Source organism: Glycine max, chromosome 10, assembly GCF_000004515.6.
Source record: "Glycine max cultivar Williams 82 chromosome 10, Glycine_max_v4.0, whole genome shotgun sequence".
In the NCBI taxonomy this organism is placed as follows: Eukaryota; Viridiplantae; Streptophyta; class Magnoliopsida; order Fabales; family Fabaceae; genus Glycine; species Glycine max.
The window spans coordinates 22,896,247-22,912,069 of record NC_038246.2 but is presented as its reverse complement, the minus strand read 5'-3'; the positions used below and the strand labels follow the sequence as shown (position 1 = coordinate 22,912,069).

The 15,823-nt window shown below is 42.8% G+C and overlaps 1 protein-coding gene across 5 annotated transcripts in view; it reads left to right on the top strand.

Moving 5' to 3' along the window:
* LOC100791060 (exportin-7-A) overlaps nucleotides 1-15,823 on the top strand; it is a 96,140-nt gene that overhangs the window by 21,895 nt on the left and 58,422 nt on the right. For all 5 annotated transcript variants that reach the window (XM_041006102.1, XM_014763096.3, XM_014763095.3 and 2 more), the window contains 3 exons: nucleotides 13,933-14,050; nucleotides 14,165-14,274; nucleotides 14,356-14,448. In XM_041006102.1, the coding sequence (XP_040862036.1) occupies nucleotides 13,933-14,050; nucleotides 14,165-14,274; nucleotides 14,356-14,448 (321 nt within the window). The remainder of the gene's footprint in view (nucleotides 1-13,932; nucleotides 14,051-14,164; nucleotides 14,275-14,355; nucleotides 14,449-15,823) is intronic.

Genomic DNA, 15,823 nt, shown 5'->3' with positions numbered 1-15,823 from the left:
ATAAAGTCCATAGCTGAAACCATTGTTCTCAAAAATTTCAAATCTATGGTTGAGTTACAACTTAATACCAAGATAAATAGTATTCAATCAGACTGGGGAGGTGAATATAGACTATTCTCTAATCTCCTACTCTCCTTTGGCATCTCCTATTGACTAATTTGTCATCACACTCATCATCAAAATGGTGTGGTTGAGAGAAAACACAGACACATAGTTGATTTGAGTTTTTTTTTTGGAAGGCAAAAATATGAATATTATTAATAAACTAAACAATATCAGAGGTACTGAAGATAACAATTACAAGGCACCAAGGTGCCACCTTCCAAAAAATAGAAACAACAACAACCCCAACATAGCCCACCAAAAAAGGACACCAATACAAATACCCAAATTTAACCAAAGGCCTCCACAAGATTGGTAGACCAGTGGTTAAATGATGTATTGAAACCTTTCTCTCCAACTTTTAGCCAAGACCAAGCTAGAAATAAGGCATCATGCAATACTTTTTGCGGTTCAAAAGGAATGCCTTGAAACAGCAGGGAATTCCTATGCTGCCAAATTGTAATAGATAAAGCAATCCACCACCCGCCCCTCCTACTCTGATTACTCCTTGCAACAAATCCATCACAGAATTGGATAAAGTGGCTAGCAGGATCAGCTGGAAGAGGTCCTATAGCCCGGATCCATCCCATGGATTCCCACCACAGCCCCCTAGTCATTTTGCAGTGGAAGAGAAGGTGCCCAGCCTCCTCATGGTGACAACCACAGAGAGGGCACATAATATCCTGAATAGGGATATTTCTTCTGGACAAATTAGCCCTAGTGGGGAGTCTATCCAAAAACAACCTCCAAGAGAAAACCGCAGCTCTTGGGGGGATTTTCAGATGCCAAAGGATCTGGAAATTCCTCCTGCTAGGAACAGGACTGTTGGAGGGCATCAGGAGCCTATAAGCTGACTTAGTGGAATAGACACCACTAGAATCAGCTTTCCAAAGCATGGTATCCTGAACCTGATGCTGGATAGAGATATCAGAAATTTCATCCATGAAATCAACAGCCAACGCGTACTCATGGTCAAATAATCTCCTTCTCCACTTGAACTCCCAGCTCCATACGTTCTGAGAAAGTTTTCCCATCTTAGAAATGGAAAGATTTTGCTGTCTACTGATCATGAAGAGTTGATTATACTTCTGCTGCTGAAGATTACAGTCCTCACTCAGCCAAGAATCTTGCCAAAATTTGATTTTGTCCCCACAACCAACCTTCCATACCATATTCTGGTGGATACTGTGGAAATCAGGCTGATTATAAAGTCTTCTAAGGTCCTTCCACCATTGGGAATGCCAAGCTTTATCTCTGCCACTCTGCAGGTCTGCCCAACCTCCATATTTGGAGATTAAAACTCAGACCCAAAACTGATTGTGGTTAGCAGCTAGTTCCCATATCCATCTCCCCCTCAATGCTGCATTGAATTTGGCCAGGTCCTTTATCCCCAAACCCCCCTCACTCTTTGGAAGACAGACCACTTCCCATTTTACCCAAGAAATTCTCTTGTGCTGTTGATTTTCCCCCCACATAAAATTCCTTTGAAGAGACACCAGCTTATCAACTACTCTTTGGGGGATCTTGAAGAAAGATAGGAGATAAATAGGGAGAGCATTTAGAACAGACTTTATCAAGGTAACCCTGCCACCTATTGATAAATTCTTCTGGTTCCACTTGGAAAGCTTAGCTTCAAACTTAGATATCATAGGCTCCCAAACAGCCCTGCTTGATGATTTAATTCCAATAGGCATACCAAGATAATGAAAAGGAAAATTCCATGTGTCTACAATTCAGAAATTGGGCTACTTCCTGAATCCAACTGGCCTGAACCCCCACAACCCCAATTTGACTTTTGGCAAAATTGATCTTCAGACCCGAGGCCATTTCAAAGCCTCTCAGCATTGACTTCAAGACTACAACATTCTCCCAGGAGGCCTCACCAATAAAAACTGTGTCATCTGCATATTGCAGAATATTTGTAGGCACATTTTACTTCCCAACCAAGAAACTTTTATAAAGGTCTCTGTTAAGGGCCTCTCTCATCATACCAGTAAGACCCTCAGCCACTATGTTAAAGAGCAAAGGAGCTAGAGGATCCCCTTGCCTCAATCCTCTAGAAGGAACAAATTCCTTTGTGGGGCTCCCATTAACTAAGACTGAAATGGTAGCTGTTTGGAGACAAGCAGAAATCCACTTTCTCCATTTAAGGCAGAAACCTAATCTCATCAACATATAGTCCAGAAAAGACCAAGATACTGAATCATAGGCTTTTTCAAAGTTCACTTTAAATATCATAGCAGGCTTCTTTCTCCGAATAGCTTCATCCACCACTTCATTGAGAATCAGAATTCCATGAAGGATATGCCTATTCTTTATGAAGGCTGACTGCCTTTCATCTATTAGTCCTGGTAGCACTACCCTCAACCTGTTTGCTAGGAGCTTAGCCATGATTTTATACATGCAACCAATGAGAGATATGTGCCTATAGTCATTTAAAGACTGTGGTTGGGTTATCTTGGGAATAAGAGCCACAAAAGATGCATTACTTCCTCTAGGAAAAGTGCCATGAGCATGGAATTCGTCCACAAATCTTCTAAAATCAGGTTGCAGTAGCCCCCAAAACTCCTTGATAAAATTAAAATTAAAGCCATCTGGGCCCGGGCATTTATCTCCAGCACAACTCCCAACAGCATCCTTGAGCTCTATGTCAGAAAAGGGAGCAATCAACCCCTCTCTTTGATATTGATCTATGGAGGGAAAGTAAACCCCATCCAAAGTAGGTCTATGATGATTCTGCTCAATGAACCTCTCAACAAAGAAGTTAACCACTGCCTTCTTAACAAGGTCAGGCTGCTGGACCCAAACACCATCAATGAGGATACCATGAACAGCACTTGAGCTTCTTCTGAAATTTATCACTTTGTGAAAGTAAGCTGTATTTCGGTCACCCTCCTTGATCCACTTAGCCCTAGATTTCTGCCTCAACAATGATTCATAAGCAGTTGAAATATCCCACAACTGTTGTTGCGAAATTCTCTTGGTTATAACTTCAGTATCAGATAAAGTTCTATGAGAAGCTAGGTTCTCCAAATCACATAATTTCTGCTTCAGGTTCTGAATCTTGGAAGCTTTAATGTCCCCCTTCTCTTTACACCATTGTTTTATAGACAATCTCAGGTTCCTCAGCTTGTTTTTAAGGGCAACTCCCCCCCAACCACCCTGCAGATCTGTACTCCATGCCTCTTTAATCATAGAATGATACCCTTTATGGTTAAGCCACCAGTCCACCACCCGAAAAGGCTTAGGGCCCCAGTCCACCATCTTTGTTTTCAAAATGATTGGACAATGATCCGAATAATCTCTTTGAAGGACATGTTGGGAGGTGTCAGGCCACAAGGATACCCACTGATCAAACACCAAGAATCTGTCTAGCCTACTCTTGGCACTGCCATTGGGCCTAAACCAAGTGAAATTGCTACCAAAGCATCTAATATCCTGGAGCTCCATCTCAGATATCCAGTCATTGAAATCTGAGGTATCTGAGGTAACATCAGACCTCTGAGATATACTAATTCTCTCAGCCTGATTCCTGATAGTGTTGAAGTCCCCTAGAAAGCACCATAGACCACTAGGATCAGAATCCTTGAGGTGCCTCAAATCATCCCACAATGCCCTTTTCCCAGCTAAGTCACAAGGTGCATAGACATTAACAACTCGAATCCACTGATTATCTTTTACCCATTTCCCTTCAAGCATTAGAAAATTCCTGCCTTTAACCCTCCTCTCCACCTGAAAATCTGAGTTATTCCACAAGCACAACAAGCCACCTGATGCTTGAATTGAAGGAACAAAATCCCAGGACACAAAAGAATCTCCCCACATAGATTGGCAGATGCGCCTATTAAAAGATTTCTTTTTGGTTTCTTGAATACACACAATGTCCACCTTACGCTTCATATTAATCCTCCTGATGGCAGCCCACTTAATCCCCCTACCCAAACCTCTGAAATTATAGGAGAGAATAATCATGATGAGGCCAATTTAATTCCCATCTCTGTTGCCATCTTGTTATCTCTGTTTTCCATGTCTAACATCATCCTTCGAACATGCAAGCTATCCTCTCCATGGGTCAGGCCCATTTGTTTTACTAAGGCATATTGGTTTTTCAGGGTATGAGAACTGAGTTGCCCGAGACTATTATCTTGAGATTTGCTATTTGGAACCACTTCAGGAGCCAATTTAGGAGAGGTTAGGGGGTCCACAACTGATTCCTCGTGAGATAGGGCCTGCCCTCTGTGCCCCACCAGCTCCTTTCTTCTAACATAATATCTAGTGGCAGGAGCTGGGGTTGGGCCTTCAGGTCTGGGGCCCATATTCCCCTCCTCATCCACGCAAATTTGATCTGGGGTAGAATGGACCTTATTATAAGGTTGGTCAACAGAAGCTGGCATACTTGCTTCATTTGGAGTAGACTTATACTGCCCCCTGCCTGAGCCTCGGACTGAATTTGTCGGACTTTCCACAAAAAACTTTCCATGTTGGGCCTCCTGGTTGTGGGTATTATCTCTCCCATCCCCTTGAGGCATATCATTAATTGCACTCCACATTATCAGCTTTTGGCCAGAGCCTTCTTCGGGTAACACAGCAGGATCAACGGGTGGGGGACAATTCGAAAATTTTTTGTCGTTGGGTGGTTGGTCCACGACCCCATGGTCACCGAAGACCCGGTCCAAGCATCGTTGACCAATGGCTTTTACCCAATGGTCACGACGCGAGTGAAGGGAGTATGGCTGCCTCTCGTCGGTGGAAAATCCTTCAGTGTTGCCGGGAGTGTTGTCGAAGATCTCGAAATTGCTATCGGCCTCGTGGAAATCTCCTCCGGCAGTGGCAGGGGTGTTTGGCTCCGTAGAAAACGGAGACGGCGGAAACCCGCTGTCCATTCTCTTCAGGTTCCGCCGCACACCCAAGCAAGACATGTCTTCAATCACATGAATGGCGTTTGAAGCTCCGTCTATGGCCGCCTTCACCTCCGATTGGATCCCCGGTCTTCGCTTCGTCCTGATAAGGATCCTTGCCACGTCTATCCGCGTTCTGTTCTCCACCATTTCGTCAACTTCCACCAAGTCGCCAATTTCCGCCACCACCTTTCCCATAGATTCCGACTCACACACCATCGGTGGCAAACCCCACAGGAAAACCCATGCCAGCCTATGTGTCGGACAGATGTCCTGGGACCATTTTTAAAGGTCCATGATCGGAGTGGACCCGTTCTTCCTCTCCTCATGTATAATCTGCGTGGCCTTAGACTCTTGCAGGTTATGGAAGATGACCTAATCATCACCCCAATAACACGAGGTAACATCATTATCTATCACCCATTTGAATTCCTCATCTAAACTTTCAAACATGTCGATATTTTTTAAACGACCCACCCAAGCATTCTGTATCCACTCCTTCTGCGCTGTTGATATATCGAGGACCACTGGTCTCTTCGCAACCTCTGCGAGTTGGGGAAATTCTTCCTTCTGGTTGCAGAGGATACTCGTTCCCGGCGAAGCCGCACTCGCCTTGCAAGTTGACATTATCAGGCATATTGTTATTGTTTTGCTTCCTTATGGCCTCCTCGCTCCTTTCGAATTTGGGCTGGTTAACAAACATTTTCCTCCCTCCAAAGAAAATGCTGTTATCTAGTTTTCTTTCCAGCCCCACTGCGTCTTCAACATCCTTATATCTGACAGCCGAATCTCTGCCCTTCTCTGTTTTTTTATTTGGGGATGAAAACCTCCTAGACCTTACCCCATCTTTGGAATGTCTGCCACAAGTCCTTCTTGTTAACCCATGATGGGAATCTAGAGAAGTAAAAAGTTGTGATGTCAGCCTTGTTCCACCATGTTACTGTTCTATTAGCTAGATGCTGGTTCGTTGGTCTTGATTGCACTCTACTAGCTGTCGTATTCTTGTTTCTCCTACGGGTTACTTCAGCCCATTCTCCATCATAGATTAAGGATCTGGTGTCATCCTCGTTGTCCATATCCCCTTTCTCTGCGTTTCTTCTTCGAATATTGTGACCTCCATGATCAGTGCTCCAGCTCCGTACACGTCCTCGCTGCCCTCTCTCCAGGTGTCTCCCTCGGGGTCGCCCTCTGGTTCTCTCAGTTTCTCTCGTTCTCTCCCCCCCTGTCTCTCCCTCTCTCTCTCTGTATACTCTCTCTCCCCCTCTCTCTCTGTATACTCTCTCTCCCCCTCTCTCATTTTTCTTTGACAGTTATTTCTGAGACGAGTAACTCGAAGTTCGTGACACTCAATGATAATCCTTGAATTCTAGCATCTTGGTATTCTCTTTGACAGGGTGGAAAGAATTTTTCGTGAGATCAATTTGATTTGGGTTTAACCTTGCTGCATTATGCTTCTTTGCCTCTACAGTTTTGGGACTATGCTTTTACAACAACTGTTTACCTAATTAACAGGCTACCTACCACTACTCTTAAATTTGTTGTTCCTTTTGTTGCCTTGTTCAATAAAGAGCCTGATTATCACTTTCTCAAAACCTTTGGGTGTGTTTGTTTTCCTTTGCTAAGACCATATCATACACAAACTTAATTTTAGGTTTCAAGAGTGTCTGTTTCTGGGTTACTCTTCTTCTCACAAAGGCTACAAGTGCTTGTCACCTTTTGGAAGGATTTACATCTCTAAGGATGTCTTCTTTAGTGAGTTAAGATTTCCTTACTCTGATCCTTCCTCCTTTAATTCCACAAAAAGTCTGGATTCCTACTTTAGTCTCAGTCCTAACCTTTCTCCACCTTGTGCTGCAACTATACCACCCACTAATTCAGGTTCTGTTCCTCTCATTCCTCCTGATTTTTCACCTTTGTCCACTCATTCTCCCATCACTACTGTGTCTGTACTTCTTCTACATCCATTTCTGCTGAACATCGAAATTATGAGTTCACTACCATTCTTACATCCACTTCAGACACTGTTACTCCATCTACCTCTCTCCCAATTAACACTCACCCCATGCAAACAAGATCTAAATCTGGAATTCACAATCCTAGACTCCACCCTTCATTGTTTCTCACTCATTCTGAGCCTAAGTCTGTGAAACAAGCTCTAGCAAATGATGATTGGGTCTCTGCTATGCAGCAAGAATATGATGCCTTGATGAAGAACAATACTTGGGAATTGGTATCATTACCTCCTAATAAGCAGGCTATTGGCTGTAAATGGGTGTACAGGGTTATGGAAAATGCTGATGGTTTTGTTAACAGATTCAAAGCAAGGTTAGTAGCTAAGGGGTTCCATCAAGTTCATGGCTTTTGAGTATGATGGGTGAGAGAAACTTCTACCTGAGAGTGTGGGAGAGAGACAGGGTGAGAGAGAGAGATGGTAGACCGAGACAGAGAGTGTGGGAGAGAGAAAGGGTGAGAGAGAGAGAGGGTAGACCGAGAGAGAGAGTGCACACAAAGAGAGCAGTAGACGGTTACACGAACGACTTCCATCGACGGGGATTTCGGAGCAACACAAGGAGTTTTTGGAGGAATGAGGAAGACTACTTGCGATCTCAACGAGAATCCCCCTCACGGATCGCATACGAATATCAGGAGTACCAGAGTCTTGATGCTAACAATCATGGAGCCTGGGTGGAAGTAACACGCAAGAAGAAAAGGAATGAGACGGCTAATAAAGGTAGACCGGAAGGAGGTAGTCATCAACGGGATGAAAGGAAAGTGACATGGAGAGACAAGGCCGGTGTTACGACATATTACTTCTCTAGATTCCCTGAAGGGCTGATGGAGAAAGACATGTGGCGGATCTTCCAAAAGTGGGCAAAGGTGTGGGAAGTCTTTATTCCCAAAACCAAAAATAAGTTGGGCCATAGGTTTGGTTTTGTCCGATTTAAAGAAGTGATGGATGAGCAGAGACTAGAGAGGCAGCTAGATAATAATATCTTCATTGGTGGGGTGAAGGTGTTTGTCAATAGATCGAAATTCGACAGGGGGAAGGTGATAGGCACTCGTGAAAAAAGGACCCTTAGTCATGGTGAGGGAGCTACTCAACAGAAGTACAAAGCTGGTTATGTGGACGAAGGTGCACAGGAGGAAAACAAAGGCAGTGCCAAACCTCGTTCATATGCTGTGGTGGTGAAGGAGTCTGTAAATGGTGAAACGAAGTATATTAACCCGCTGGTAGCTATGACTGGGGTTGAAAAGGTGAACCATAGCCCAGTTGTTCTGCACTCAAATAAGACGAAATCTGAGTGGCTTTCTAAGGCTTGGATAGCAAGACTGAAGAACAGAGGCATGCTTGAGAGGCTGGACGAAGAGCTGAAATGGGTGGTTGAAGATGATATCAATCCATGCTATTGGGCTGATGACTGGATCCTCTTCCCTGACATGGATGAGTCCAAAGCTGCTCGACTCATACACCAAGAGAGGGAGAACGGGTTTACTCCCATATCCGAGCTCCAGAAATGGTCCCCGGAGATACGGCCCACACACAAGCTCACCTAGGTTCTTCTCTGGGGTCTTCCTCTGTCGGTATGGGAAAAGGAGTTCATGGCGAAGGTGCTGGCGGAAGTTGGGAAGGTGGTTGAAGTAGATGAGAACGTGGAGCTCAAACGGCGTTTGGATGTGGCGCGTATCCTAGTTCGGACGCAGATGAAACCTCCGTTTCAGGTGACGATTCCAGCCACCGTTGATGGAGTCGAGTTCGTCCTCCAAGTTGCTGAGGACACGACGAACCTGGGTGGGTCGAAGAAGACGCCAAGCAACTCAGCGTGGCTCCCCCCTTCCCCTTTCTCGACCCAGCCAAATACCCCTGTAACAGGGGGTGTACTCCACCCAAGGGTCTTCTCCGGCGACGTTTTTTCCGACGGGGCACTCGACGACACCCTTGGCGGTGATTTCGAAGACCATGATGGTCTCCTTTCGCATAGCTCTCGCAGAGACCAGTGGGTAAAGACCCTGGCTCGGAGTTGCAGGGACTGGTCCGATAATCCTGCTGACGTGGAATCATTTCAGAGGGACACTGTTCAAAATTTGCAGGACATAGGGGCAGAGGTGGCGTTGACAACCTGCAACGGCCAAATTCCCCGAAATGGGACAGCTTTAAATGGAGATGATGAAAGTGATATGCAGGGGATCATGTTAAAGGAAAAGCCTCCTGTCAATGACAGCCTCGTAGACCAGGCCCATTTGACTTACGCATTTGAGGAAACAAAATATAGGTCAGCAAAAGGAGTTGCAGGGGGTAAAGGGGAAGTTTTGCCCCCTGAGGAAATTATACCTCACGTTTCAAATGCCAAGGATAAGGACAATGGTATACCTAGTCAGCATTTTTCAGAGATGGTAGCTGAGGAAATGGGCCTTCCAAATGGCCCAACCTGTTCAGTCAATAAGGTGTATGTGAGAAGAAAAGCGGTGATGGGAAGTAAAACCAAGGCCCAACGGGGGGAGGACCCAATCGTGGACTGCAATACAGATCCTAATGCTCATTCTTTGCCTCTTTTACAAGAGAGGACAGATTTAATACCAGGCCCTAAAGTTGATCCTTTGAACTCACTATCGGAGGACCCTATACATATGCAATGTGCCCTTCTAAAGGAAATGGGTTTATCCTGTGGGGAAGATGACAACAAGGTTAAGGGGATGTTATTATACATGGAGAACAGGGATGTTATGATGGCAACAGAGAAGGGAGTTAAAAAACACAATTATGATAATTCTGTCTTATAATTCCAGAGGTCTGGGGAGAGGGGTTAAGTGGGCTGCTATAAGAAGGTTGATTTCAAAACACAAGGTGGACCTTGTGTGCATTCAAGAGACTAAAAAGGAGAATTTTAATAAGAATATTTGTAATGCCATTTGGGGGGATTCCACAGCTCAGTGGGATTATGTTCCTTCTGTGCAAGCTGCTGGTGGGCTACTATGTATGTGGAATAACTCCTCTTTTGAGGTTGAAAGGAGGGTGAAAGGTAGGAGTTTTTTAATGTTTGAAGGGAGATGCACTAACAATAATCAGAGGTTGATGATTGTCAATGTTTATGCCCCATGTGACTTTGCTGGGAAAATAGCTTTATGGGATGATATAAGGCAGCTGAAAGTCTCTAACCCACGGGGATTATGGTGTGTTCTTGGGGACTTAAACAGTATTAGAAGTTCAGAGGAAAGGGTTAGTTTATCTGAAAGAAGGGTAGACTCACAGGACATTTCAGCTTTTAACCAATGGATCTCTGATATGGAGCTCCAGGAAATTAAATCTGTGGGTTCTAACTATACATGGATTAGGCCTAATGGTTATGTAAAAAGTAGGCTTGACAGATTCTTGGTCTCGGATCAATGGTTATCTTTGTGGCCTGAGAGCTGCCAACATGTTTTGCAAAGGGATTTTTCGGATCATTGTCCAACCATTCTGCAAACTAATATGATGGATTGGGGTCCTAAGCCCTTTAGGGTCTTTGACTGGTGGCTGCAATAGAAACAGTATCAGAAAATGGTGAGGGATACCTGGAGTAATGATCAGCAGGGAGGTTGGGGGAGTATTGCCTTAAAAAATAAGCTGAAAAACTTGAAAGCTGCTATAAAACAGTGGAGTAAGGAAGAGGGGAATATTGATGGTAACAAGATATCCAACATCCAACAGAAATTAAATGAGATGGAGGACTTAGCTTCTAATCGTATTTTATCTGATCAAGACCTCAAAATCAGAAACTCCCTTCAGCAGGATTTATGGAATGCTTCAATTGCTATGGAATCACTTTTGAGACAAAAATCTAGGATATCATGGTTGAAGGAGGGGGACTATAATTCTGGGTATTTTCACAGAATAATTAATCATAGGAGAGCATACGATGCTATTCCAGGCATTTCTATTGATGGTGTGTGGGTCCAGCAACCTAATTTAGTGAAGGCTGCAGCTGTTAATTATTTCCAGACCAGATTTACTGAGCAGGATTATTATAGGCCTTATTTGGATGGGGTCCCCTTTAATTCTATTTCTCAAGGGCAAAGAGAGCAGATGACTGTCCCCTTCTCTGACCAAGAGATCAAGGAGGCTGTGTGGAGCTGTGGGGGTGATAAATGCCCTGGGCCAGATGGCCTTAACTTCAACTTTATAAAAAAATTTTGGGATATCATGAGTCCAGAATTTAGAAGATTTGTGGATGAGTTTTATGCTCATGGCAGCTTTCCTAGAGGCAGCAATGCTTCCTTTGTGGCCTTAATTCCTAAGATGACTCATCCTCAGTCCTTCAATGATTATAGGCCTATATCCTTGATAGGCTGTATGTATAAAGTTATAGCCAAGTTGCTGTCTAACAGATTGAGGTCTGTAATGAATGGGTTAATTGATGAAAGGCAGTCAACCTTTATTAAAGGAAGACATATTCTTCATGGTATTTTGATTCTCAATGAGGTGGTTGAGGAAGCAAGGAGAAATAAGAAACCTGTGATGATCTTCAAGGTGGACTTTGAAAAGGCCTACGATTCAGTTTCTTGGTCTTTTTTGGACTACATGCTGTTCAGGTTGGGATTCTGCTCAAAATGGAGATCATGGATATCAGCTTGCCTCCACTCAGCATCTATATCAATTTTGATTAATGGCAGCCCTTCTAAGGAATTTCTCCCTACAAGGGGTTTGAGACAAGGGGATCCCCTAGCTCCCTTGCTTTTCAATATTGTAGCTGAAGGTATTACTGGTATGATGAGACAAGCAGTCCACAAAAACCTCTATAGAAGCTTCTTGGTTGGAAAGAAAAAGGAACCTATCAACATTTTGCAGTATGCTGATGATACTGTCTTTGTAGGAGAGGCTGTGTGGGGAAATATTCATGTTATAAAAGCCTTATTAAGAGGATATGAATTAGCTTCTGGTTTAAAGATTAACTTTGCTAAAAGTCAGTTTGGGATAATAGGGGGTGGAGTCAACTGGTCTTTGGAAGCAGCCAATATTCTGCACTGTCGGCAGCTGGAGTATCCTTTCCTCTATTTAGGCTTACCTATTGGGGCTAATCCTTCAAGCCAGCTGGTGTGGGAGCCTCTCATTTCTAAATTCAAGTCTAAATTAGCCAAATGGGCTCAAAGAGATATATCCATGGCTGGGAAGATCACCCTTATCAATTCTGTCCTTAATGCCCTCCCAATTTATCTCCTCTCCTTTTTTAAAATTCCTCAGAGGGTAGTCAAAAAGTTGATATCCCTCCAAAGACTGAGGGGGGCCTGGGGATAAAGGATATCTCTAAATTCAACTTAGCTCTGATGGGAAGATGGATATGGGCTTTTGCATCTGATCAACAGCAGCTCTGGGTCAGAATTTTAACTTAAAAATATGGTGGTTGGTCAGAATTTCAAAATGGTAGTGACAAAAGGGGCTTTTCCCATTGGTGGAGAGACATTAGAAATCTGTATCACCAGCTGGACTGCAGTATCTTTAAAGACAACTTGGCTTGGAAGGTTGGGAGTGGGGAGAATATTAAATTCTGGACTGATAATTGGCTAGGGGAACAACACACTTTGCAGCAGAAGTATAATCAGCTTTTCCTCATAAGTAGACAGCAAAAGGACTACATCTCTCAAATGGGACATTTTAATCATAATAGCTGGAGGAGAAATCTCTTTGATCATGAATGCCATTTGGCTGTGCAGTTTATGGAGGAAATCAGTTCTGTTCCTATTCAAAGACAGGTGAAAGATAATATGCTGTGGTTGGTTGAATCTAATGGTCAATATACTACTAGGTCAGCTTATAGCTTATGCATGAACACTTCTTTAGTAAATTCTGATGGCAAGATTTTTAAGACTATATGGCAGCTGAAAGTTCCCCCTCGGGCTGTGATCTTCTGTTGGAGACTTCTTAAAAATAGACTACCTACCAAGGTCAACCTATTAAGAAGAAATGCTATTACTCAGGAAGACACCTGTTCCTTATGTGGCTGTGTGCAGGAGGATGTGGGTCATTTGTTTTTCAATTGTAAGCTGACAAATGGCCTATGGTGGGAATCTATGCGCTGGGTTCGGGTAGTAGGTCCCCTTTCCATTAACCCGGTTCACCATTTCTATCAGTTCTGTGATGGGTTTGGGGCAAATGTGAATCACAGTACAAGATGTGGGTGGTGGATTGCCTTAACTAGCTCTATATGGCAGCATAGGAATCATTTGATTTTCCAAGGAAAACCTTTTGATCCCTGTAAAGTCATGGAACATGCTATTTTTTTAGCTTGGTCATGGTTAAAGGCTAAGGATAAGAATTTTAGTACTAGCTTCCACTACTGGTCCTCTAATATTTCCAATTTCGTTGCCTAGTTGGGTTTGGAACTGGTTGTTTTTTGATTTTGTTGTTGGTCTTCTTCGAGGGTAGCACCTTGGTGCTTTGTATTTATAATCTCTGGTACCACTGGTACTGGTTTTTTTATTAATAATATATATATTTTCAGCCTTCCAAAAAAAAAAGTTCATGGCTTTGATTTTCATGAAACTTTTTCACCTTTGAGGGGGGTATTGGAGTATGAGTGTGTACATACATAACTGTGTAAATAGTTTTGTTTCATATTAGACAACAATGTATATGTTGTAAGGGCTGTTAGTTTTCACTAAATTGCATCCAAGTGGTTACGTTTTGTTAGAAGTTAGTTAGAGGTAGTTAGAGTTAATTTACATTCTGTTAGAAGTTAGTTAGAGGTAATTAGAGTTAGTTTCTCAAGTCAGAACTCTTTAAATACCTCTCTTGTATCTAACTCATTGAGTTTTTATTTCTGAGCAATAATATTAGCTTTATCTTTTTCATTTTCTCTCTCGCTCTCATTCTCACTCAGTTTATCGAAAAAGAGGTCTTAACTAATATATTGATGATTTTGTTGTTACTTGAATTTTTTATATTATGTATTATTTTCAGCACAATCCTGGATTACCTGCTACTCGTCATCGTAGGATAGCAAGCTCTTTCAGGGATAACTCTCTTTTTCAGATATTCCAGATATCATTAACTTCTCTCTTCCAGTTAAAATCTGATGGTATAAAATATTATTGTTATGGCAATGATAGATGTATACATTCGTTTTCAAAGTTCTAAACTGATTTCATGTTCTGAATTTAGTAATTGTGCTTTGGTTATGCAAAATTTTCAGCTGGGAGCAAGTTGCAGGAGCTGTCTCTTATGCTTTCCCTTAGTTGTTTATCATTTGATTTTATGGGGACATCGTATGATGAAAGTTCAGATGAAATTGGTACTGTTCAGGTATATTCCTGTGTACATAGATGGTTGTTGGCTTTTCTCTAGCCCGCAGTTCTTGATCTGAAATTGCCATTGGTTGTACAGGTTCCATCTGGTTGGAAGCCTACCCTAGAGGATTCCTCAACACTGCAAATCTTTTTTGATTATTATGCAATGAATCAAATGTTTTCGAAAGAGGTTTGTTTATGTTGGTTTATTTGATTTGACAAGGGAGTCAGTGCTTTCAGAACTTTTAATAATAAATTATTTTGTTTTAGTGCTTCATTTATTTTGTTTTTTCAAGGAATTAATGATTATCCTCACTGTTATTAAGATGGGTTCTTCTCCTTAGTTTGCTTATATTTTTCAAATTTAGGCACATTGGCTGTGTTTTCAGGAAAACCATTTAAATCATAGCAGAAATCTTGTGCATGACGCGATGTTTTGCAATGACTGCACCCAAGATTATTGTTCCGGCCACCTCTGTCCCTTCCTCGGCCCCCTCTTCTTCCACGACCTCCTCTTCCTCTTCCTCTAGAGGATACCATAGCGAATAACTCATCAACCTCAAGAGAACTACCCTTATTTTTGAGTAGGGACCTGAAGGAGTCGAGTGACTAAATCTTCCATTGAGGGAACATCATGTGCAGTTAGAACTTGATCATGAATGTGGTTAAAAAATGGGTTCATTCCTCGAAGAATCATGACCATATACAGATTATCATGCCTGGGATTTGGAGCATATTAGACAGATTATGATGGCGGTAGGAGAAGTGGTGGAGGTGGATCACGAAATGGATGAACTCCATAGGCTGGACAGGGCGCGGATAATAGTGAAGACACCATTGCTGCCATTAATTCAGCACAAGGTCTCCGCATGGATTAATGGGGTTGAATACACTGTGCATATGGCTGAAGAAACATGTTACAATCTGGATAGATGCAAATGTTGGGGAAGAAGCTTCATAGGCTCGTTGGAGGAAATAATTTTTGACGATAGTGAGAGTGAAATAGGGACGCAAATGGCGATCGAAGGTGTAATCCTAGAAACAGACCCGTCGGAGGAGGACACTCTTCCGAGCACAGACGGTGATGAGTAGAGTCGATGAGCCACGAAGTAGTGACGGATTGAAGGTAAAAATCGCCACAACGAACCACAGGTTAATAACCGAGAGTCACTGACACAAGCTTAGGAATGGGTCACATCCGATACCTGCAGCAGACAAAAACAAGTTGATCGAAGCAACCAAAGGCTTGATAAAAGTGAACATACACAGGCACAAAGGACAACAACTGAGCCCCACCCCACCCTCATCTACCGAAAAGAAAACGAGGATAAAAGCAACAAAAAGAGGTCAGAAGAGGAGTCAATAAAGGAGATACAAAATTTGGCTGAAGCAATTACAAAAAAGAAGCATGCACAGGAATCGAAAAATAATAGAGGACAGAGATAAGGAGGTGGGCCCAATGACGCAAGAAAATTTTGAATTTGTGAGCACAAAGCCACGTGACGAGATAAATAATATTGGGTGTGATGGGCCCTTTATGGGCCTCACATAAAACACCCTTCACG